Here is a 24,684-nt window from a genome sequence, read left to right on the forward strand (position 1 = left end):
CTCAGATCCGGTAAAGGTGCGGTCCACGGTATGGTGCTGTGACGACCAATCCACCTGTCACGAAATATACTATTTCTCCAGTATCAGTTTATATTCTTCTGTTATGGTAGCTGTTTTCGTCATATACTCCAGTTTTAGTTCCATTTCCAATTTTCTTTTGCATTCACGTAACACCTTCGTTACACTTAAAGAAGAAATTTCTTTAACAGGGAATGATTTAAATCCATTTGACACATTGGTTCTTTTTCTTACGACTTGTGGAATAACATTGTTTGTGGGAACAAATCATAATTCGGTAATATCAGTATTTGAACGTATTGTGAAGTCTAATGTTCTGAAGCGATACACGCTGCAACCCGCAATCTCTTTGTACAGTTTTGGATGACTGTGAACCACAATTAGAGATCTGTAATCATTCATGTGTATTACGACAATCAACCTGCGTCTAATTTGTATGCTCACCATTATTGTACGCCTTCTAAATGGCTGCTTAGGGATGATTGTCTTTGGTTTGTGGGGCGTTCAACTGCGCCGCCATCAGCGTCCGTACGAAGTCCCAATTTTTACACAGTCCAAGTTTTACACAGTCAGATCGAGTCACTATCACGAATGATGATGATGAAATGATGAGGGCAACACAAACACCCGAGTCCCTGGGCAGAGAAAATCCCGAAACTGGCCGGGAACCGAAGCAGCAACGCTACGCACTAGACCAAAAGCTGCGGACCTGGCTTAGAAATGAAATATAGTGGCGTGTACGAGGTGCGGCTAGAAAAAAACCGGACTGATGCTGGAAAAAACATTTATTTACAATTATTTACAATTTCATGTTATCTCCTTCAATGTACTCTCCTCCTCGGTCTCTACACCGCTCCATACGAATTTTCCACTGTTCATAGCAATGCTGCAGATCATTTTCGGTAAGTCCATACATTACTTCCGTCGCTTTTTCTTTTACTGCCTCAACAGTCTCAAATCTAGTTCCTTTCAAAGCTGACTTGACTTTAGGGAAAAGAAAAAAGTCAGGGGGCCAAATCAGGTGAGTAGGGTGGATGGTCTAAGATGGGAATGTTGTGTTTTGCCAAAAACGTCTTCACTGACAACGCACTGTGAGCTGGGGCATTGTCTTGGTGAAGGATCCGTGACTTTTTTCTCCACAAATCGTTCCGTTTTCTCCGTACTCGCTCACGTAGGGTAGCCAGGACGCTAATGTAGTAATGCTGATTCACTGTTTGTCCCTCTGGTACCCAATCAATGTGCACAATCCCTTTGATGTCAAAAAAAAAAACAATCATCATTGCCTTGAATTCCGATTTTGACATTCGTGCTTTTTTTTGTCGTGGAGAACCAGGAGTTTTCCAATGCATCGATTGGCGTTTAGTTTCGGGATCGTAAGTAAAAAACCGCGATTCATCGCAAGTAATAACATTTTGTAAGAAGGTGGGATCACTTTCAATGTTTTCCAGGATGTCAGAACAAATCATTCTTCGGCGTTCCTTCTGTTCAATTGTGAGACACTTTGGAACCATTTTTGAACACACTTTGTTCATGTTGAAACTTACGTGAAGAATCTGCCTAACACTTTCCTTGTCAACTCCTGTTAACTCAGACACTGCTCTGATTGTTAAACGGCGATCTTGTCGAACAAGTTTACCGATTTTTTCAATGTTTGCATCAGTTTTTGCTGACAATGGTCTGCCAGTGCGAGTGTCATCACTGGTGTCTTCGCGGCCATCTTTAAATCGTTTAAACCACTCAAACACTTGTGTTCGCGATAAACAATCATCGCCGTACACTTGTTGTAACATTACAAACGTTTCACTTGCACATTTTCCTAGTTTGAAACAAAATTTGATGTTAACTCGCTGTTCTTTCTGTACACTCAACATTTTCCGACGCACAGACAAAACGTCAACTACTTAAAACAGACGCCACGGGCAGACTGAGTGCAGGAGGCAGATGAAACTCGAGCAGTAGGCGGAGCGAGAGTCACGTGACAGGCCACGCGACTTTCAGCCTTATTGCATTCGTTTTATTGTTTCACCAGTACTAGTCCGGTTTTTTTCTAGCCACACCTCGTATTTATTAAATTATCAGCTTCAGTGACTACTTAGTGTGACATATCACTCACAAGCGAACATAACATCTCACCCAGGCAGCTGTCAACACTACAATCACCATACCCTGGTTAATAAGTCGTGTTGGGAACATGAATGGGGTACAACACGCTTGAGGATAAACGCGTAGGTGGTTCTATCAAAACTTTTTCGTCCTCTGCACTTAAGTGATTCGTCAGTTGCCTGTTCCAGCTTTCCTACCTTGTACAGAGTCCCCCTACAATTCTCAAGTGTGCTTGGTGATGCACTTACTCGGATTTTATGTGTGCAGGCGTGCTGTGTTGGTTTTGGGGGTCACAGATTCATGTTCTGGACTATGTAGCACACATTTAAAATATGTGCTGTAGAATGTCTTCTACAAGAAGCAAAGTAATATATTCTCTGATTTATTAATTACAGAGCATTGCCATCCAAACAACCATTCCATTGCTTATAAAAGCACTAATTACTCTATTTTTTTTTAAGAAAGAGGGTGATACTAACGTATTTTTACAAAACTCAGGCCTCTAACTCTGCAATGTGCTCTCTGAATAACATCCAGTGATGCAATTGTAATTTGCAATGTGTATATCATTCTACTACAGCGGTTCTCAACCTGGAGGTAAAATGAAATGTTCTAAGGGGCAAAAACAAAAGCGCTCGATTGTGTTACCGTTACAAAACTAAATTATTTTTAAAGATAATTAATATTATTAACAATTTGTAAGACTGTAATACTGATTACTAATTTACCAGTCCTCAGCTTTTTTTTCAAACATAAGCATTAACCCGTGACACAATTGGGTTGAGGTTAACGCTTATGAAATGAATGAATATACAACTGCTACCCACATGGTCCACTTTTTACACATAAACTTTTTACTTTGTGCCATGTAACTATGACAGTAAAACTGAGACATACACATCACATGTGCTTTAATATCTCATCAAAATGCCTTATTTGAGTTGTAGGTAGTTCCTGCAGTGGATCACAAATTGATTCATTATTCATTTGGCAACAGATAATCCATCTAATTGATGGCGCAACACAACACTAACTACAGGGCTATTACAAATGATTGAAGCGATTTCATAAATTCACTGTAGCTCCATTCATTGAAATATGGTCACGACACACTACAGATACGTAGAAAAACTCATAAAGTTTTGTTCGGCTGAAGCCGCACTTCAGGTTTCTGCCGCCAGAGCGCTCGAGAGCGCAGTGAGACAAAATGGCTACAGGAGCCGAGAAAGCGTATGTCGTGCTTGAAATGCACTCACATCAGTCAGTCATAACAGTGCAACGACGCTTCAGGACGAAGTTCAACAAAGATCCACCCACTGCTAATTCCATTCGGCGATGGTATGCGCAGTTTAAAGCTTCTGGATGCCTCTGTAAGGGGAAATCAACGGGTCGGCCTGCAGTGAGCGAAGAAACGGTTGAACACGTGCGGGCAAGTTTCAAGCGTAGCCCGAGGAAGTCGACGAATAAAGCAAGCAGGGAGCTAAACGTACCACAGCCAACAGTTTGGAAAATCTTATGGAAAAGGCTAAGGCAGAAGCCTTACCGTTTACAATTGCTACAAGCCCTGACACCCGATGACAAAGTCAAACACTTTGAAATTTCGGTGCGGTTGCAACAGCTCATGGAAGAGGATGCGTTCAGTGCGAAACTTGTTTTCAGTGATGAAGCAACATTTTTTCTTAATGGTGAAGTGAACAGACACAATGTGCGAATCTGGGCGGTAGAGAATCCTCACGCATTCGTGCAGCAAATTCGCAGTTCACCAAAAGTGAACGTGTTTTGTGCAATCTCACGGTTTAAAGTTTACGGCCCCTTTTTCTTCTGCGAAAAAAACGTTACAGGACACGTGTATCTGGACATGCTGGAAAATTGGCTCATGCCACAACTGGAGACCGACAGCGCCGACTTCATTTTTCAACAGTATGGTGCTCCGCCGCACTTCCATCATGATGTTCGGCATTTCTTAAACAGGAGATTGGAAAACCGATGGATCGGTCGTGGTGGAGATCATGATCAGCAATTCATGTCATGGCCACCACGCTCTGCCGACTTAACCCCATGCGATTTCTTTCTGTGGGGTTATGTGAAAGATTCAGTGTTTAAACCTCCTCTACCAAGAAACGTACCAGAACTGCGAGCTCGCATCAACGATGCTTTCGAACTCATTGATGGGGACATGCTGCGCCGAGTGTGGGAGGAACTTGATTATCGGCTTGATGTCTGCCGAATCACTATAAGGGCACATATCGAACATTTGTGAATGCCTAAAAAAACTTTTTGAGTTTTTGTATGTGTGTGCAAAGCATTGTGAAAATATCTCAAATAATAAAGTTATAGTAGAGCTGTGAAATCGCTTCAATCATTTGTAATAACCCTGTACATAATGGTTACTAAATTGCTGCAGGGCCTTTGCAGAGTTATTATTATTAGTAACAGAAGTTGTCAGACATAAAGCTTTGGTAATTCAAGATCTTCCAATTTATACCAGTTCAGAAGTAAGAAAGCTGACAATGAAATAATTTACTTTTAAATGGGGGGTGTATAGTGTGGATGAAGCAAGAGCCACTAGGGAGAGGAGTTGTGCAGAGGAAGCACATTTTGTGACAAGTGACTATCCTAAATGTGGATAGTTAGCTTTCTTTTCTGAAGGGGAGTTACAGGTAGCACTCACAGTGACCTGCTAAGTGTTTCATCATTCTATAAACAAGAGTGTTAGAAATAAGTAAAATTATCAGTTCATTATATAATCAACACCTACAGAAACTATCTTCCACCATTCTAAGAATAAAAGTGTCCAAACAGATTTTTTTTTCATTCTAAAATTTAGTTAAGCACTAATGGTGATGACATTTGGTAGGGGTACTAGGTAATATCTGACTGCACTCACAGGTAATAACCTCATAAATGTTGGGAGACACTCTTCTACTACATTCCCTTAGGTTTCTGAACCAAGGTTTTAGTGCCAGCAAAACAGCTTTCCACAATTTTGCTGTAATGTGGGGATATGAGAAAAAAATTGTCGCAATTCTGTTTGCTTACCTGTAAATGAGAATACTATTGGAAATCCTAAAAGAACTATTACACACACTGATTTTGATGCAAAGTGTGGGGAGAGCTTTTTAGTGTTGTACATTTGCTAAAGTATAGATATGCATCCGCAATGAGGTACACTCTAAATTCAGGTATATTTCTTCTTTTTTTAAGATATTTAAAGTCTCATGTTTACATGTGTCTTTTTATGGCGATCTTGAAAAGTGGATATCTGCAATACAGGGAGAAAATTGGCAAAATTGTAGTAAATAACCCAAAAATTATAACAAATTGCCCCAAAACTATAAATAGGAATTTAAGGTGGTCGCATGTTGGTGCAATTACAAAAAATATCATATGGCGGTCATGATGTCATTAAATTATACTATTTCAACCAAAAATATAAGGCACATTTGGATTTCACGGTGATGTCAATTTTTTGTATCGTAAATCGTAGAAATTCAGCCTGTCTTGCCATTTATGCATCACTGAACTGGGACAGAAAAATGGGGATGGGGAGAGTGGGGAAGAAAGTGGGAGGCAGGAACTTGAAAGGTGCCAGGCGAATAAATATCCAGGACTTAAATCAATAAGTGATAACGGCATCTGTTGGCCACCTTGTTTATATGATGGGATCAGACAAGTGACCAGTTTGTTTATATAGTGTGTAACCAAATTCCCTTACACAGTCTTGTGGACTTGTGGGTGGGACCAAGACAGCTAAATTTGGCATAGGAACTCATGTCCAGAAAGGTATCATTTTCTGAGTGCATGAAAAATATCACAACACACTTTCCTTCCTGGCTGTTGCTGCTTATTGTCTGGGTCCACTTCTAAGTACGGCTTGATGTGATAACCACCGACATCAACACAGGTACAGTACCTTCGTAGCATGTTTCAATCCACACGATCGCCAATCTATGTTCCTCCAGTACCTGCTGCAGCTGCATTTGTGCCAACAGGAGTTCCTCAGATGCCACAGGTGTGTTATAAATCAAGAATTTCAAGTCACCCCACAGGTAATAGTCTAGCACGTTCAAGTCAGAACATACAAGCCAAGCAACTGAGCCACCACAACCTATCCACTGTTCTCCAGTTCATTGGTCCATATGATCTCAGACTGCACATGAAAAATGAGATAGTATGTCATTATGCTGGAGCCATACGTCTTGATGCAGATGCAGTGGTACATCTTCCGAGAGCCGTGTGGTAGTCGATAAACTGCAAGTATGTGGCACTCAAGAGATGTGGTGGAAGAAGGTACAGTCCAGTTGCACATCCATCCAGGAACGCAGCCCAAATGTATACAGCCCATGCATTTCTGAAACCCACGGGAGCAGGCAGGAAGCGGGTTTTCATCAGTCTCTACATGACCACACTGGGGGAATTGAGAACACCTTGCCTGATGAACGGCTTCACCTGTAGAAAGGATCCTCCATGGAAAGTCAGGCTCGTCCACTTAACAGTGCAAGAAACACTTGCAGATGTGGGCTCATAACGCAGAATCCTGTGGCTGCATTGCTTCTACCTCCTGGGGTTGATATGGATGTAGCTGCTGTTTCTGTAGACAAACAGTCTGGTGATCCACATTCAGTCTGCCTGCTCCGTTTGTGATATTCGTCAGTGTATCCTCTTCACCTGCGTCCAGTTCAGCCTCTTCATACTCGGGAGTTCAGCACTGCTGTGGAGCATCACAACTGGTCTAGCTGGTGGTCTCCAAGGTCTGCTGGCACAACATATCAAAGAGGGAGGTGAAGATGTCTGGCAGTTGACGAGAGCAACTTGCCCATTGCACTGAGGTTTGCCATACAACAACATTCTGTCAGTGTATTCAGAAAATGTGCAGTTCATTACGGTCAGCGGCCAAGCAATGAAAATGATGTACAGCTTGTGTTCTGTGCTGTAGTCAATGCTTACTACTGTACAGCAGATCAGTATGAAGGAAGGCCAGAAACGCAACAGCAGGTACAAATCTCAATGGGTAGATCACAAACTCAGCTGAATACCATGTCAAGAAATCTATATTGGAGATTGTAAAGAATCATCCTCCTCCAACATTACGTTTTTTATGGAGATAACCAATACCATGTATACTATAGATTCTTGCGTAGGTTAAAATTATCTCAGCTGTTTCGTTAAAAGAATTCATATGATTTTGTGTACGATGTATTATATTTTAGGCTAAAATGCATAAAAAAGAAATTAATGTGTTACAATCGATATGTATTAACAGTTAAAATTCTTCTTCTTTTAAGAATAATTGAAATTACAAAATTTCTGGCATACGTAAAATTCGTATTATTAAATTTGTTTCTGGATTTATTTATGAAATAATGATATAATTTGGTAAAGATTATTCTCTTTTCGAGAAAGTTTTTGAACTCTTTTGCTTTGTATACTCTTTGGGAACTGTTGAAGTACGGCAGAATGTAAGTAGTAGTGGGCATGCCTCAGATACAAAGGCACGTATTTTGCTACACTTCTCTCTAATAGTGTAATAGCTAGTGTGACCAAAATGGAGATTTTCAAGTCTGTGTGGTATAGAAGAACGGGTTAGAAATGAAAGATATTTATACCAACAGGCAAATCTTTATCAGTTATTTAGTTCAACAAGAACCTACAACGTGAAATCAAAATTTTCAGCACCAAGAATGTACTCCTAGACACAATAAAATTTTGAGCCAGCAACAACAACAGCAACAGGGAGATAATCAAGGTAAGTAAATAAGTTCTTCTTTTGTAATCTTACTCCTCTCGAAGTCTTCAAAATCTGTGCATAGAATGAGAACTTTAATGGTGATGTGTGGGAATGTAAGATTACAAGATGTGACACAAGGTAATTGGTGATTGGCTTACTTAATACCCTACCCTGTGGAACCAAAAAATGTAGCAAATTTGAAAGTTTGTTTTGGTATTCTGTATATAGCATGAAGACGGTATGTTTCAGACATGATCCTACATTAAACTTAACCGCCTTGGTTTCCACTAAAAGACCTCAACATGTGCAATGGGAATTTAGTTACACCCATATAAAGATCAAAGGATCAAACAGTGATTTAGTTTGAATAAGGGAGTCAGCAGTTTACACTAGGGTCACGAATTACACTTGCATAAATTTAAGAGCACATGTGTATGATTTGTGTACATAAGGACCAAAGCCAAGTGACACCATTGTTTGTATAACACCAATGGGCTCATTGATCTGAAGCACAGTCTGTTCCACTACTGCTTGCCCAGAGTAATGTACTTACGATTTCTCTGTTTGTTACCCCGATTTTCCTACTCTGTGTGAAAATTCCTTAATAGCAGCGAAAAGGCCTCTAATATGCTATCACCAAAACTGTCAGTCATGTAAGATTCTCAGTACAGTTTGAGTCATATTCTGAGCCCTTGCGACATGTCTGTCTCAGTATTTTCTCGAAAGTAAGTCAAACATTGCTGTTACCAGAGGTAACATTAGCGAGTGGAGAGAAATCACGAAGTTAGTCCATCAGGGATCAGCTGTGGCACTAATCCTATTCCCAGGGTGAACATCTCAAACTTCCACCGTAATTATTTCGTGAACCGCCCTTGCTTTTTTTTTTTTTTTAAAAAAAAACTCGTTCCGGCCACTGATAATAAGCAGAGGTCACGTAATTTTGTTTCACAGCGAGTGCTTTTAACTTTTGTACCAACACAGATTTGAAAGCAACCGCGTTTTTTTATTGAACACTATAGTCCGGCAAGTGGACCGATTACGTTACTCCAGGACCCTGCACTGTCTCCTGACGGAAGACATTCAGAGTCAGGTTGGTGTTACATTTTCAACAACATCATGTTTACCTGAGTGGTGAACATGTGTTGGGGAGACGATGTGGATTACTGACTTAAAAATATAGGGCGCTATTCGAAAAAAGACATATTGCTGTCATTAAGAGCAACATTGCATGAAAGGCAATCCTGCAGGTTACTGTCCTCCTGGTAGGTAAACCAGCGTTTTGTACATTGCTTCTGGATAACGAAAGGTTGCCTAGACTGCCCAAAACAAATGCGCAATAACATTAAAAGGTCATTTTTTAAAATAAACTTAACCGTCTCCAGTTGCGACGCATAACTTTGAAATCTGGCTCAAAGGCGTTTAGAACTTTCCTCTGCAGCGGTGCAAAAGCGTGGGGTCCTGTGACGTCATCCTTGGGCTCTTCAAACAGGAAGGTATAAAACGTGCGAAAAACGTGACACAGCTCCGAAATTCATGTGACCTGTAAGATGCGTTAATGAGGTCACATTGGTACCAGTTATCACTAAAATTCTGCCCAACGCCATACACGCTCTTATTCACATTTTACCCCTTCTTTTCACGCCCCTGCTATGAAGTACAGAACAGTGACACATAGCGTTGAAATCACGCGGTTTATAACACTATTTGTTTATGGTTCATCTAAATTTTTTATACACTACTGGCCATTAAAATTCCTACACCAAGAAGAAATACAGATGATAAACAGGTGTTCATTGGACAAATATATTATACTAGAACTGACATGTGATTACGTTTGCACGCAATTTGGGTGCATAGATCCTGAGAATCAGTACTCAAAACAACCACCTCTGGAAGTAATAACGGCCTCGATACGCCTGGGCATTGAGTCAAACAGAGCTTGGATGGCGTGTACAGGTACAGTTGCCCATGCAGCTTCAACACGATACCACAGTTAATCAAGAGTAGTGACTGGCGTATTGTGACGAGCCAGTTGCTCGGCCACCATTGACCAGACGTTTTCAATTGGTGAGAGATCTGGAGAATGTGCTGGCCAGGGCAGCAGTTGAACATTTTCTGTATCCAGAAAGGCCCGTACAGGACCTGCAACTTGCGGTCGTGCATTATCCTGATGAAATGTTGGGTTTCGCAGCGATCGAATGAACGGTAGAGCCACGGGTCGTAACACATCTGAAATGTTACGTCCATTGTTCAAAGTGCTGTCAATGGGAACAAGAGGTGATCCAGACAACACGGATGCGACCATCATGATGCTGTAAACAGAACCTGGATTCATCCGAAAAAATGACGTTTTGCCATTCGTACACCCAGGTTCGTCGTTGAGTACACCATCGCAGGCACTCCTGCCTGTGATGCAGCGTCAAGGGTAACCGCAGCCATGGTCTCCGAGCTGATAGTCCATGCTGCTGCAAACGTCGTCGAACTGTTCGTGCAGATGGTTGTTGTCTTGCAAACGTCCCCATCTGTTAACTCAGGGATCGAGACGTGGCTGCACGATCAGTTACAGACGTCCGAATAAGATGCCTGTCATCTCGACTGTTAGTGATACGAGGCCGTTGGGATCCAGCACGGCGTTCCGTATTACCTTCTGAACCCACCGATTCCATATTCTGCTAACAGTAATTGGATCGCGACCAACGCGAGCAGCAATGTCGCGATACGATAAACCGCAATCGTGATAGGCTACAATCCGACCTTTATCAAAGTCGGAAACGTGATGGTACGCATTTCTCCTCCTTACACGAGGCATCACAACAATGTTCCACCAGGCAACGCCGGTCAACTGCTGTTTGTTTATGAGAAATCGGTTGGAATTTTTCCTCATGTCAGCACGTTGCAGGTGTCGCCACCGGCGCCAACCTTGTGTGAATGCTCTGGAAAGCTAATCATTTGCATATCACAGCATCTTCTTCCTGTCGGTTAAATTTCGCGTCTGTAGCAAGTCATCTTCGTGGTGAAGCAATTTTGATGGCCAGTAGTGTAATGTTTTTGCTTTAAAATTTTCGCATATTGGTGGTATATTTTCTGTACATAGAAAGTGTGCTATATTGGGTGCTGAAGTTTTTGAATTGTATGTGAGTGATGTATGTAAAATACTATGTAAATTATTCATTACGTTAAATAATTTTCTGATGACTTTTGTATTTAAAAATATTTGTGTGTACTAACTGTTCATGTTGATGTAAATTTGACAATTGTAAGACATGGTCGCGCTTAGGAACAATGTAAGAAGTAAGTATTACATAAAGACCAGTGTGCTTTCGTTTGGAACGAAAGTGGCTCTGGGGAGTGGAAAAGGTGGCAAGGGTGAACTGGCGCGCTATCTATAGCGAGCACGGGAAGTGAGTCACACAGTCTGTAGGCAGCAGTGACTGAGGCAACACCTTTGCGCAGCAGTTGCCTGCAAATTTGCACAAAAATGCCTCGGATGAAGATGCAAACGGCTTACAGCATAGGTGCGAGTTGTTGGGCTACTGTACGTAAAACTGAACGACGCTAAGATGAGAAATTGATACTTGCAGGTCGTACTGTGGTTTGTGTAGCCGTCGTAATTGTTCGCCACCCCCAAGCCTACAGCCACCAAATAAGATTCTTTTTAGGTATTTTGTACAGCGTGAACCATTAATTTAAACTGGGTTTCATTAGTAAATAACCATTCTTTAACTTTAAAGAAACTGGCTCGCCCTGTTGATTCATTCTAATCATACACATATATAGGGTTCCTTTCTGGTGTTTGATGAATCCAAATATTCTGCTTTATATATAGTTATGAAATGCCAAGTTAATATAAAGACGCACCATTTAAATAGTTTTTGTGTAAAAAGTTGTCTTAGTTGTTTCACTGAAAGGCGTAATGAGAATTTTAGTTAGAGTAATAACACGTCCATGATTCAGTAAATTACAGAGAAATAGAGTGAAAGTATTCTTGTTTTATAAGTTTTCTCAACTATTGCAAATTGTTAGAGCAAAAGTTTGCTTACATAAAAGTCAATCAGTGTGAAACCAAGTTATTAGAGTCTGTTAAACGACTATACATAGTTCAAATAATAATAGCTTTTGAAAGTAAATTTCAGTAAGACAGAGGTTTTCTTGAAGTGAAATATTCACTATAAAAAGTGTATGCTTTAGTATCTAAGTATTTGAGTATTTAAGTTGGTCGGTTATGGAATGTGCTTTTCTAAAGGTCTTTACAGAAATAAAGAATTTAACCCACAGAAGATGACACATTGGTGTCGAAACATGTTTGGGGAAATATAAAAATAAACTAATTGTGTTTGCGTAAGGCTAACTTCCAAAACAACACAGTTTTTAATAGAGTTACCCTTTTTGCGGTATTTGACCGTGTGTTGTGTCTAATGGATAAGTAAGTCAGACTATTCAATTTTTTTCCTAAGATCTTACCCAGCGATTAGAACGAGACGAAGTATGAATGTATTATATTGGAGCTAGGACAACTCAGTTCCAAGTTCATTTAGTGGTTTAAAACACGTACTAACGGTCGCCAACCTATCCAGGCAATGAAACAGTGAAGTACTTGAAAAGCAGAAGTATGGATTTTAAATGCGAACATTTTAGGTTAGGCTTTACCGTAACTGTTATTGACATTAAATGAAACACCAAGTTTTCTGTTACCACTCACTGTTTATTTATCACCACGACGCGTTTCAAAGGTTTAAACCTCTATCATCAGGTGGATTTACATTTATTAGTATGACATTTATGTGTGTTGTGTTACACCCTTATACATTACGTTTTTAAAGGAGAAAAAAACCCAGTAGATAACTTCAAGGAAGCTAAAAAAATTTTGGCATGAACTGCAGGTTAGCTGATATATTCCAGCTTTGGAGAATTTGTCTGCAGAGGTGTTCTTCGAACTTAGATTCTTCTGTACTCTGTTATTTGTACGGAATGATATTTGTAGCCCTTGTTTCTTCAGTATGTTTCCCACCCTGTGTACGTTTTTGTTCAAAATGGCTCTGAGCACTATTGGACTTAACGTCTGAGGTCATCAGTCCCCTAGAACTTGGAACTACTTAAACGTAACTAACCTAAGGACATCACACACATCCATGCCTGAGACAGGATTCGAACCTGCGACCGTAGCAGTCGCGCGGTTCCAGACTGAAGTGCCTAGAACCGCTCAGCCACAAAGGCCGGCTACGTTTTTGTTACTTTATGTTAGTGTGTGCGATGCTGTACTCTTTGTAGGGTGTTCCTGGTATCCCGTGTCTAGACCTTGTGTTCTTGGTTCTCTGTTGTGGTTGGTGATTGTAGATGGTTTGTTCTCTCTTAATTTGTTTTTTAATTTTGTTGCTCAGTTTGTTTATCATTTGTCTGTTCTACCCAGTTTTTAAATCGCAAATTCGGAAGAACGAAAAGAGGAGCTTCAAACAGTAAAATGGGTAACTCTATTGATTAACTTTTCCTATTAACAAGACTGTCCTCCCATCGTTTACCTTATTTGAAAACTAAACTAAATTTTAGTATGAGGGGTATACGTGGCAACATAGAAACAGGGTTTCTGTTATGTTGTAAAGGCATACAAAATTATAATAGCATTGGTAGGGTTATACGTTTTGTTATTGATGGACGAGGAAAGCCTTTCGTCGCTCAGAATCGACACGAAAAGACCATAGGGAGTGGCACAAAGGGCGTCAGTGTAACCGCCCCTCCCCTGGGGGCGGTGGTCTTGCGGTCGAAAATGACAGCTCGCAGTGTGATGAGCAAATGCACGATCTTCTTGACAACTTTCTACACCGCAGACAGCCCCTGGGAGATTCAACCTTACTCTAAAGACAACACGGGTCTGCAACCCTACTGAATGTGATATGACCCCTTTTGAGTACAGTGCGACCGCAATTTTTGCTCTGGTACACAGGGTGGAACCCTAGGGACCGGTCAAAATCATTCGACAAAATTTGAACGTGATCCGAAACAGCAAAGGGTCTTTATGCTATTTCAGCCATTCTGCTTCGCGCTCTTCTGTGATGTGATCGAGAGCATTGGGAGGGGGTGCGCTATTGACATGTTTGAATAAAATGACCTCCCAGTTCGGCAACAACCTCACTGCCACCTCTGTTGAGCACTTTCAAAACGTATCTGTACAGAGATTTAGGCAACCATTCAGCTGAGTGCTGCTCCGCCACTGATCTACTGCCCGAGGGCATCCAATCCAAGGGGTGTCGAATTTGCGAATAGAATAAATGTTAGGGGAAAATCTTATAATTAAATTTTCCTCGAGACATTTGAGTCTCATCTTTATCTACGATAATGATGGAAGCTGAAGGAATGAATTAAAGTTTGTGCTACAGCTGGGACTTGAACAAAGGTCTTCTTACTAACCAGGCAGAAATGCTAGCCATTATACCACAAGAGCGCTATAGTTCACCTTGCTGCACGGACTAGCAAAGTCCTATGCCCTCCTCAACAGAAACTTCAACTCACATCTGCAGCTTATTTCCCCTCCTTGGATCGTCACTACTGCCGAGGTTCTCCAGCACTGGAATAGCACCCCAATGTTGGACATAATAATTATAAGATCTATGGATCACCTGCACGTGAGGTACTGGATTTGGTGGTGATAAGTTCCTGTGGGACCAAACTTCTGAGGTCATCAATCCCTAGACATAGACACAACTTACCCTATCTTAAACTAACTTACGCTAAGCACAACACACACACCCAAGTCCGAAGCAGGACTCGAACCTCCGACGGGGGAGCCGCGCGAACCGTGGCAAGGCGCCTGAGACCGCGCGGCTACCTCGCGCGGCGTATAGGATTTCCCCATTATGCTGTGGTGGTGTAATCGCTAGCATTTCTACCCAGTATGCAAGGAGACCTGGACCGAAGCCCTGGCTGTGGCACAAATTTTAATTTATTTCTTTAGCTTCCCTCATTATCGTAGCTAGGGAAAAAGATGCACGGATTACCTTCACATCCGTAACATAAAGCGTTTTATGGAATAACATTAAAATAACAAAACATTGTAAAAACTACATTGGAAAATTTTGTACATGGCTGCACGTTTAGAGACCGTGAATAGTTACGACTGAAAGAAAAACAGCCCTCGGTTACTATTTTTAACAAATTAATCTGGTTTAAACACTGCTAGGAATGTCTTCCTCAGAATTTAAATCAAAGAAAGCTCTATATTCTGTAATACGGTCACAGAATTATGACTAAAAACGTATGATAGGATACAAGTACGGAATCATCGTAAAAGAATGGCAGTACTTATATCTCATTTATAAAATAATAAATATGGCAAAAGGGCATTAGTCACAAAGATATTTAAGATAAAGAAAACTGGGATGGCGAACCACTAAGGGCTGCTCGTTACTTGCGTGGTGCAGGTTGCAAAACGGACTCTTTATCTTAAATCTCTGTGACCATGTTATAGAATATAGACCATTCTTTGATTTAAATTCTGGGGAAGACACTCCTAGCAGTACTGAAACCAGGTTAATTTGTTAAAAATATTGACCGAGGGCTGTTTTTCTTTCAATTGTACATTGGAAAATTTCATGAATCTGGGTTGTAGCACCCCCTACACTCACTTATTGACTACTTCCTCGAAAATCTGAGAGAACGCTTCCACTAGGGCGTTAAGGTACCAGAGAAGATGAAACGATATTAATGTAATAAAACTGTTCGACATTAATGAGGGGCAGTAAAGTTGAAGTTTCTGACAGGCAATCAAAAAAGAGAATGGTTGAAAATTAAATATAACATCTTCCTCATGACGTTGATAAGAGAACTGCTTGTAGCGGTTTCAGCAATGCCTAAAAATAAAGCAATAATTATAAAAATGCAGGGTGTTTTCGTAAAAGCGTGCAAAAATTTACCAGGGCATAGAGGATACTCCACTAAACAATTTGAGGTAGGGAACCCGGGTTCGGAGAAGCCAGCTTAAGGAGAGAATAGGAATAAAATCACATTACTGTGTACTTTTTTTATTTACATTAGCTACAGTTAACTACAATGCCGTCATTGACGCAATGATTGTACCATTTCTACTGTATCTTACAAAACGTGCCGAAACTGACGGCCATCAAACTCAATGCAAGGATGAAGATTCTGACGCACCCTGACAAATACCCCTGGTGTGTTTCGAATAGCCGGCGCTACAGTCTGGAACCGCGCGACCGCTACGGTAGCAGGTTCGAATCCTGCCTCGGGCATGGATGTGTGTGAAGTCCTTAGGTTAGTCAGGTTTAAGTAGTTCTAAGTTCTAGGGGACTGATGACCTCAGAAGTTAAGTCTCATAGTGCTCAGAGCCATTTGAACCATTTTGGTGTTTCGAATAACATCACAAGCAGCTACAATTCTGGCAACTAATTCCATCGCCCTATCCACTGGGGTCTCATACACAAGTGACTTTAGATACAGGTTCAAATGGCTCTGGGCACTATGGGACTTAACATCTGAGGTCATCAGTGCCCTAGAACTTAGAACTACTTAAACCTAACTAACCTAAGGACATTACACACATCCATGCCCTAGGCAGGATTCGAACCTGCGACCGTAGCAGCAGCGCGGTTCCGGACTGAAGCGGCTAGAACCTCTCGGCCACAGCGGCCGGCACTTTAGACATCCCCATAGGAAATAATCAAGGGGATTCACATCGAGTGACCTCAGCCGGCCAGGAAACAGGACCTCCTCTTCCAAACCAGCGACCAGGAAATGCAGCATTGAGCTGGTTGCAGACTTCCACAATGAAGCGATGCGGTGCACCGCAATGTCGTATCCACATCCTCCTACGAACAGCCAAAGGTACGTTTGCAACAACTCAGGTAGAAATCCTTACACGAGCCTCAAGTATAGGTGGTAATTCAGGCCAGGTAGAAGTATGGTCCAATGAGATTGCGCCTACAATGCAGGCCCAGATATTCACAGCAAAACGTACTTGATAGTGTGACTCTGCTACAGCGCGAGGGTTTTACTCGTCCCACACATGGATATTCCTGCTGTTCGCAATACCATCATGATCAAATGAGGCCTCGTCAGTAAACTTCCTAGTAATCAGCCTGGTCCTCCTTGCTTCCTCTCAGGAAATAAGGTAGTGCATATACCGGGTGATCAAAAAGTCAGCATAAATTTGAAAACTTAATAATACACTGAATAATGTAGATAGAGAGGTAAAGATTGACATACATTCTTCAAAAAACCTGGGGTTTTATTAGAACAAAAAAAACAACGTCCACAAAATGTCCGACAGAGGGCGCTGGACAGCGAAACTGCTACCTTGACGAGTGAGAGGTACGCCGATATGTTACAGAATCGCATCATCCTCAGCCTGGCTGATAAAGACCTGCTGGAACGGACTATGTTTATGCAGGATGGCGCTCCACCCCATATTGCTAGACGCGTGAAAGATCTCTTGCGCGCGTCGTTTGGTGATGATCGTGTGCTCAGCCGCCACTTTCGTCATGCTTGGCCTCCCGGGACCCCAGACCTCAGTCCGTGCGATTATTGGCTTTGGGATTACCTGTAGTTGCAAGTGTATCGTGATCGACCGACATCTCTAGGGATGTTGAAAGACAACATCCGACGCCACTGCCTCACCATAACTCCGGACATGCTTTACAGTGCTGTTCACATTATTCCTCGACTACAGCTATTGTTGAGGAATGATGGTGGACATATTGAGCATTACCTGTAAAGAACATCATATTAGCTTTGTCTTACTTTGTTATGCTAATTATTGCTATTCTGATCAGATGAAGCGCCATCTGTCGGAAATTTTTTGAACTTTTGTATTTTTTTTTTTTTTTTGTTCTAATAAAACCCCATGTCATTCCAAGCATGTGTGTCAATTTGTACCTCTCTATCTACATTATTCCGTGATTTATTCAGTTTTCAAATCTATACTGACTTTTTGATCACCCTGTAAATAACCATTACAGTACATGTGAACTTGTACGCATGTTAATTGCAAATAAGCTGGTAGACAAGTTTACTTCCACATCTCCTTCAGCTGGCTTCTCTAAGCCCAGCTTCCCTACCTCAAATTGTTCAGTGGTGCACCCTCTACGTCATATTTTTGCACGCACTTACAGGAACGCCCTATATATGAAAGTACCTGGCGACAACTACTGGGTGTTGAAGAGGGACAGTAAGAATGAGGATCTTAGGAGCAAATTAAAAAAAAGAGAGAAAGTTCGAAAATTAAATTATAACATGCTACTCTAAGCTCTGATGGAGTATCAACGAGGGTGAGTGAAATGAAAACCTTGAATTTGCAATAACACATCGAAATTTCGTGCCGTTATCCTGTACGTTGGCAAGCGTGCTGAAAATAGAGTGCAGAATGGCCTGTAGGTGGCAGCATAGTGCAGATGCACAAATACCGTCGCAGTATCAGTATAAAGATGGCCGCCCCACTTGCGACTTGCACTAGGGAAGATCTGCGTTCTGTTATTCGGTTTTTGCGTAGTGAAGGTGTGAATCCTATTGAAATTCATCGACGAATGAAGGTTCAGTACGGTGATGCATGTTTGCCACAGCAGCAAGTCTACGAATGGATTAGGAAGTTCGCAAATGGTGTGACTTCAGTGGAAGATGCTCCTCGTCCAGGTCAGGCACAATGAGTTGTGACTCCACAGAACATTGCAGCAGTTGAAGCCATAGTGAAGGAAAACCACTGAATGACATTGCAGCATGTTTAGTCATGGTTCAGCACACCACATTGTGCACGATGTGCTCCAGTTTCACAAAGTGTCTGCAAGATGGGTGCCACGGCAGCTGAAATGAGAGAACGACGTGTTGATGCTTGTGAAGAACTTCTTCGGCCCTTTCAACGAGAAAGTGATGGCTTCCCTGCAAGAATCGTTACTGGGGACGAAACCTGGGTTCACTTCCACCAACCGGAAACGAAGAGCATTACATGCCTAGAGGGACCACTGTCACCAGTGCATCATACACAGATCTCCTAAAAAATCATCTGCGGCCTGCAATCAAATCAAAGCGACGTGGATTGCTGTCAGCAGGTGTCCTTTTGCAACATGACAATGCAAGGCCCCACACAGCCCGTACAACAGTTGCAGCAATCACAGACCTGCATTTTGAATGTCTGCCTCATCCACCATACTTTGCCCCAAGTGATTTCCATATGTTTGGACCACTCAAAGACGCAATGGGAGGAAAGGCGTTTCGTTCTGATAAAGAGGTACGCCATGCGGTGCATGAGTGGTTGCGCGGACTACCAAAATAGCTTTTTCTAAAGGAATTTATGCACTTTGTAAGCGCTGGAGAACTTGCATTGAGCGCGGGGGAGATTATGTTGAAACGTGATACAGTTTTGTACCACTTCTGCACAATAAATAATACTTTAAAAAATTTTTAGGTTTTCATTTGACTCACCCTCGTATTTTTGTGAAATCATCTGACAAAAATTTTAAAAAATGCATGCTTCTGTAATTTACAATTTTACTCAGTGCTGTGCACCCACTGATGGTAGTGGACCCAGTACTGAACCTCATGGAACTCCACTGGTGATTTCTGCCCAACTAAAAATCTCCCTACATGGAACGCCATTGGTGATTTCTGGCCAACTAAAAATCTCTACATGTCTTCGACTGTCAGAGAAACGTGTGTGAGCTGTACTTACTGTTCCCTGTGTGGTCTCGTCCACGCCGCTGTCATGATCACCCTCTGGAAGAGAAGGAAGCAGAATTGCCGATTAGTATGGGAAATGGCGTGAGGAAAATGACACATATCTACGGCTTAAGTGAAATTTCCGAATATCTTCTTAACTACAGTTTTACATGGAGTAGTCTACACATGTACAAGAAGCCTTTTCATGACCTTTAACAAATCTCTTTCGTACGGAGTATTTTGTACAGACTTACTGTGGACGTCGCAGGAGGGACGCTGAAGCTTGTGGCGACACTGTCAGAAACAAAAGATCGCAACAAAATAACGGAAACGGGACGAGGGGAACACAGAGAGAGAGCAGAACGGTGGTGGCAGGAGCTTGAAGCGAATGGCGGAGGATGCTATAGCAATCTTTGTTTACGCCTCGGACGTCAAGCGTTCGCTGAAGGTGTAGGGTTGCAGGCACAACACACAGGGTTTTTGGAGGAGCTGAAAACAAAAATAAATAAATGAATAAATCAAATATAAGGAGATATAGTAAAGTAGCACACCAAAAATAGAGCAAAGGTATAAAAAATTAAAACGAGAAGTAGGAGACAGTAAGAAAAAATGTATACGCAGCATAGGAAGATAAAAACGTGAATAGCACAGAGGAATAACAGAGGTAGGGACAATGATCTCCTCTCGCTGGCCACTTGCAACTGAGGCGAATGCGTCCGGAATGACCCCACAGCGACTGTAAAACTGTGGTGTAGTGTTGAAAAGCTCGTACCTCTTGGAAGACAATATTCACTATTGTTGTTGTTGCCTTCAGGCTGAAGACTGGTCTGAAAGAGTTCACCATGCTACTCTGTCCTGTCCAAGTCTCATCACTGAATAACCACTACAAGCCGGCCGCTGTGGCCGAGCGGTTCTAGGCACTTCAGTCCCGATCCGCGCTGCTGCTATGGTCGCAGCTTCGAATCCTGCCTCGGGCATGGATGTGTGTGATGTCCTTAGGTTAGTTACGTTTAAGTAGTTCTAAGTTCTAGGGGACTGTTGATCTCAGATGTTAAGTCTCATAGTGCTTAGAGCTATTTGAACCATTTGAACCACTACAACCTACACCCCATTGAACCTGCTTATTTTACTCTCTCTCAGTCTTCCTCTACAATGTTTACCCCCCCCCCCCCCTCCCCCCCCCCCCCCCCCCAATACGTTCCTCCAGTACTAAACTAATGATCTCTTCATCTCTTAGGAAGTGTCCTATCAACCGATCCCTTCTTATATTCAAGTTGTTCCACAAACTTCTTTTCCTCCCAATTCTATTTAGTTCCTCCTCATTGGCTATGTGATCTATCTGTCTAATCTTCAGCCTTCTTCTGTAGCACCATCCTATGTAATGTAATGTAAACGTCTCAGTGTGAAAGTATATTTATCTCAGTGTCACGCAGATAAATTTGCAGCGAAAATGGTTAAATTTCGATACATAACCTCAATGGCTCACGCAGAAAATAATCGTGACTGATGTTTAGCTTTGTGCGATGCAGATAAATTTGCAGCAAAAATGGTTAAATTTCGGTAAATAATCTCAATGGCACACCCAAAAAATAATTTTCACCACACTTCTACATCTACATCTACATACCTACTCCGCAATCCACCATACGGTGCGTGGCGGAGGGTACCTCGTACCACAACTAGCATCTTCTCTCCCTGTTGCACTCCCAAACAGAACGAGGGAAAAATGACTGCCTATATGCCTCTGTACGAGCCCTAATCTCTCTTATCTTTTCTTTGTGGACTTTCCGCGAAATGTAAGTTGGCGGCAGTAAAATTGTACTGCAGTCAGACTCAAATGGTGGTTCTCTAAATTTCCTGAGTAGCGATTCACGAAAAGAACGACTCCTTTCCTCTAGAGACTCCGACCCGAGTTCGTGAAGCATTTCCGCAACACTCGCGTGATGATCAAACCAACCAGTAACAAATCTAGCAGCCTGCCTCTGAATTGCTTCTATGTCCTGCCTTAATCTGACCTGATACGGATCACAAACGCTCGAGCAGTACTCAAGAATAGGTCGTATTAGTGTTTTATAAGCGGTCTCCTTTACATATGAACCACATCTTCCCAAAATTCTACCAATGAACCGAAGACGGTTATCTGCCTTCCCCACAACTGCCATTACATGCTTGTCCCACTTGATATCGCTCTGCAATGTTACGCCCAAATATTTAATCAACGTGACTGTGCCAAGCCCTACACTACTAATGGAGTATTCAAACATTACGGGATTCTTTTTCCTATTCATCTGCATTAATTCACATACATCTATATTTAGAGTTAGCTGCCATTCTTTACACCGATCACAAATCCTGTCCAAGTCATCTTGTATCCTCCTAGAGTCACTCAACGACGACACCTTCCCATAGTCCGCCCCGGTAGGTAAGTGGTCAGCGTGACAGACTGTCAATCCTAAGGGCCCGGGTTCGATTCCCGGCTGGGTCGGAGATTTTCTCCGCTCAGGGACTGGGTGTTGTGTTGTCCTAATCATCATCATTTCATCCCCATCGACGCGCAGGTCGCCGAAGTGGCGTCAAATCGAAAGACCTGCACCAGGCGAACGGTCTACCCGACGGGAGGCCCTAGCCACACGACATTTCCATTTACCTTCCCATACACCACAGCATCATCAGCAAACAGCCGCACATTGCTATCCACCCTATCCAAAAGATCATTTATGTAGATAGAAAACAACAGCATACCTACCACACTTCCCTGGGGCACTCCAGATGATACCCTCACCTCCGATGAACACTCACCATCGAGGACAACGTACTGCGTTCAGTTACTTCAGATTAATGCACATCTGACTTTACTACTCTCAAACGCATTGTCTTAATAAATATTTTGTAAATGTATAAAACTGTGGCGGACAGTTCCGTACAGCAAGGATAAATATATGATTCTCGAGTTTCTCCCGGCGTATTTGATGGTCAAAATATCCACGGGTGTACTGCCGGTGTACAGTGTCCAACGGGCACTGGACACTGTAGACCGGCAGTACACCCGTGGATATTTTGATTAGGATAAATATAAGCTTAGCTGTATATTCCACTAGACCACTACCACATTCGGCATTTCCCCGTGGGATCGTCATTTGTGTATTCGCCTCAGTTACATGTGCAGTCTTGGGGAAGACCCTGCCCTAGACCAGCGTTATTCGCCAGAGTGACGACACACGCAGAGCGCAGGCGGCCAGCAGGAGCACACAGAGAGCAGGCGGCGTGGCTTAATTTGGGCATTCCGACTGTTCGGCTGGGGGACTGGACTGACCTGTCAACAGACAAAGCAAACGTGAGAGAGAAGCAGCTCTGGGCGGCCTGTGGCGGGTAGCGGCAGCGGGACGCTGGTGGTGGTGGTGGTGCAGGTGCTGGGAGGGTCGGCTCAAGCAACTGGCGGAGGCGGGTGGCGGGGGGTGCGTGCGCGCACCTTTCCTCGCGCTGGCGCTTGTGGGGTCCTTGGCACGTCGGCGCAGGGGCCGCCGCCTGGTGTCGCCGGCCGCGGGCTTTGTCGCCGCAGAGGTGGCGGAGGTCACCTGCAGCTTGGTAGGCTTCACCACGCCGTTCACCAGCCCGGGCTTCTTGGACCCCGCGTCCTCCTCCTCTGGCGACGAGAGCTTCCCGTTGGCCAGTGCCTGCGCGTCCTCGATCTCGACCTGCACCTGCCGGACCGTGCCCTCCTCGGGGCCCTTGTCCGGCTCTGCCGGCGGAGGTGACTCGGCCCTGTCGGCCGTCGTGGGGCTGGCCTTGTCAGCGGGTGTGGGGCTGGCTTTGTCAGCTGGTGTGGGGCTGGCTTTGTCAGCCAGTGCGGGGCTGACTGCATCACCTGGTGCGGGACTGGCAGCATCATCTGGTGTGGGGCTGGCTTTGTCAGCTGATGCAGAGCTGACTTTGTCTGATGGTGCGGGGCTGACTTTGCCGGCCAGTGCAGGACTGGCCTTGCCAGTCGGCGAGGGCGATTTGGCTCCCGGGGACACTTTGGCCACTTCCTCCGGTGTGGGGCCCCCCTCAGGAGCTGCAGTGGGGCCTGGCGTCTCGGCTCGTTTCTCAGGTACCGGCGACTCTGCAATGGCAATGAGCTGTGTGTGAACGAATGCAGTTCTCACTTTGAAGTAACAACAATAGCATTTAGAGTTAATAGGATGCAATGCAGAGCAATTCTTCAGTTGACAGGAATTTTGGTACTGTGTTAGTTGAAGTATTGTAGATAACACTTGGGATATCTCCACTTGATCTCTAGATATGGAATGAAGTGGCGGTGTTTTGGGTGGAGGAAGAAGAATATCGTGAAATGCAGAATATAACAGTAATACGGGATACAGGCCACAATGAAGGAGCAAATCCTTAATCACATCTTCCCTCCCCCCCCCCCCCCCCCAATTTCATGCTGGATGTTGTATTTGTTAATTTATTAATATTATCAGGTTTTTATTGCTCTTATTGTAATTGTAAGGATAGTTTCAAAGGATAAATTAGTAATACAGCTCATAATTAATTAGAAGAAGAAACGAGTGTAGAGACTGCACACTGCGGAAGCCGTAGTCTGCTGGGCTGTTCTAGTAACAGTGTCTGTAATATGTAGTAAGTACTCCAAGAATTAATGACGGGAATGGCTATGCTACAGGTACAATTGCTTTCAGGAAGAAATGTAAGACCAATGGCCCATTTAGGTGATAGGCTATATTTAAAATAAATAAAATGTATTTTTTTGTTAATATTGTTGTTGAGGTTTTCAAATGGGAGACTCCTCATGGAACCTTGAGCAGAATTTTTAATACTTTATAACGTTCATTTTTCCTTTTGGAACATTCATATCTACCTATCATTTGCTGGAATACCGAGGTTTGTGTCTGCAAATAATGAACACATGCTGAAGTGAAGCCATGGCATTGCAAAATCACTGACTCTACAAAAACTTTTTAAGACGGAAAAAATCAGACAGTATGCTAGACGTTCTAAATAATGAGCTGGTACGTGGTTAATGAAGGATAGGTACATAAATGGTAAATCTTTCTTTTCCCTGGCGTTTACCCAGTCCAGTACGGAGTCTGCTTTCATAAATTAGCTTTGTGGATGGATGCCCTTCCTCAGGCTACAATCTTCCTGGTAACCTAAGGGGGGAACGTGCGAGCACTGACCAA

The 24,684-nt window shown here is 42.9% G+C and overlaps 1 protein-coding gene across 2 annotated transcripts in view; it reads right to left on the minus strand.

The window, feature by feature from the left end:
• Positions 1–24,684, minus strand: part of LOC124719124 (nascent polypeptide-associated complex subunit alpha, muscle-specific form-like) — a 219,435-nt gene that overhangs the window by 189,934 nt on the left and 4,817 nt on the right. For both annotated transcript variants that reach the window (XM_047244819.1, XM_047244820.1), the window contains exons 2-3: positions 22,974–23,606; positions 19,518–19,561 (exon numbers count right to left, since the gene is read on the minus strand). In XM_047244819.1, the coding sequence (XP_047100775.1) occupies positions 19,518–19,561; positions 22,974–23,606 (677 nt within the window). The remainder of the gene's footprint in view (positions 1–19,517; positions 19,562–22,973; positions 23,607–24,684) is intronic.

This window comes from Schistocerca piceifrons, chromosome 10 (assembly GCF_021461385.2).
Source record: "Schistocerca piceifrons isolate TAMUIC-IGC-003096 chromosome 10, iqSchPice1.1, whole genome shotgun sequence".
Classification (NCBI taxonomy): Eukaryota; Metazoa; Arthropoda; class Insecta; order Orthoptera; family Acrididae; genus Schistocerca; species Schistocerca piceifrons.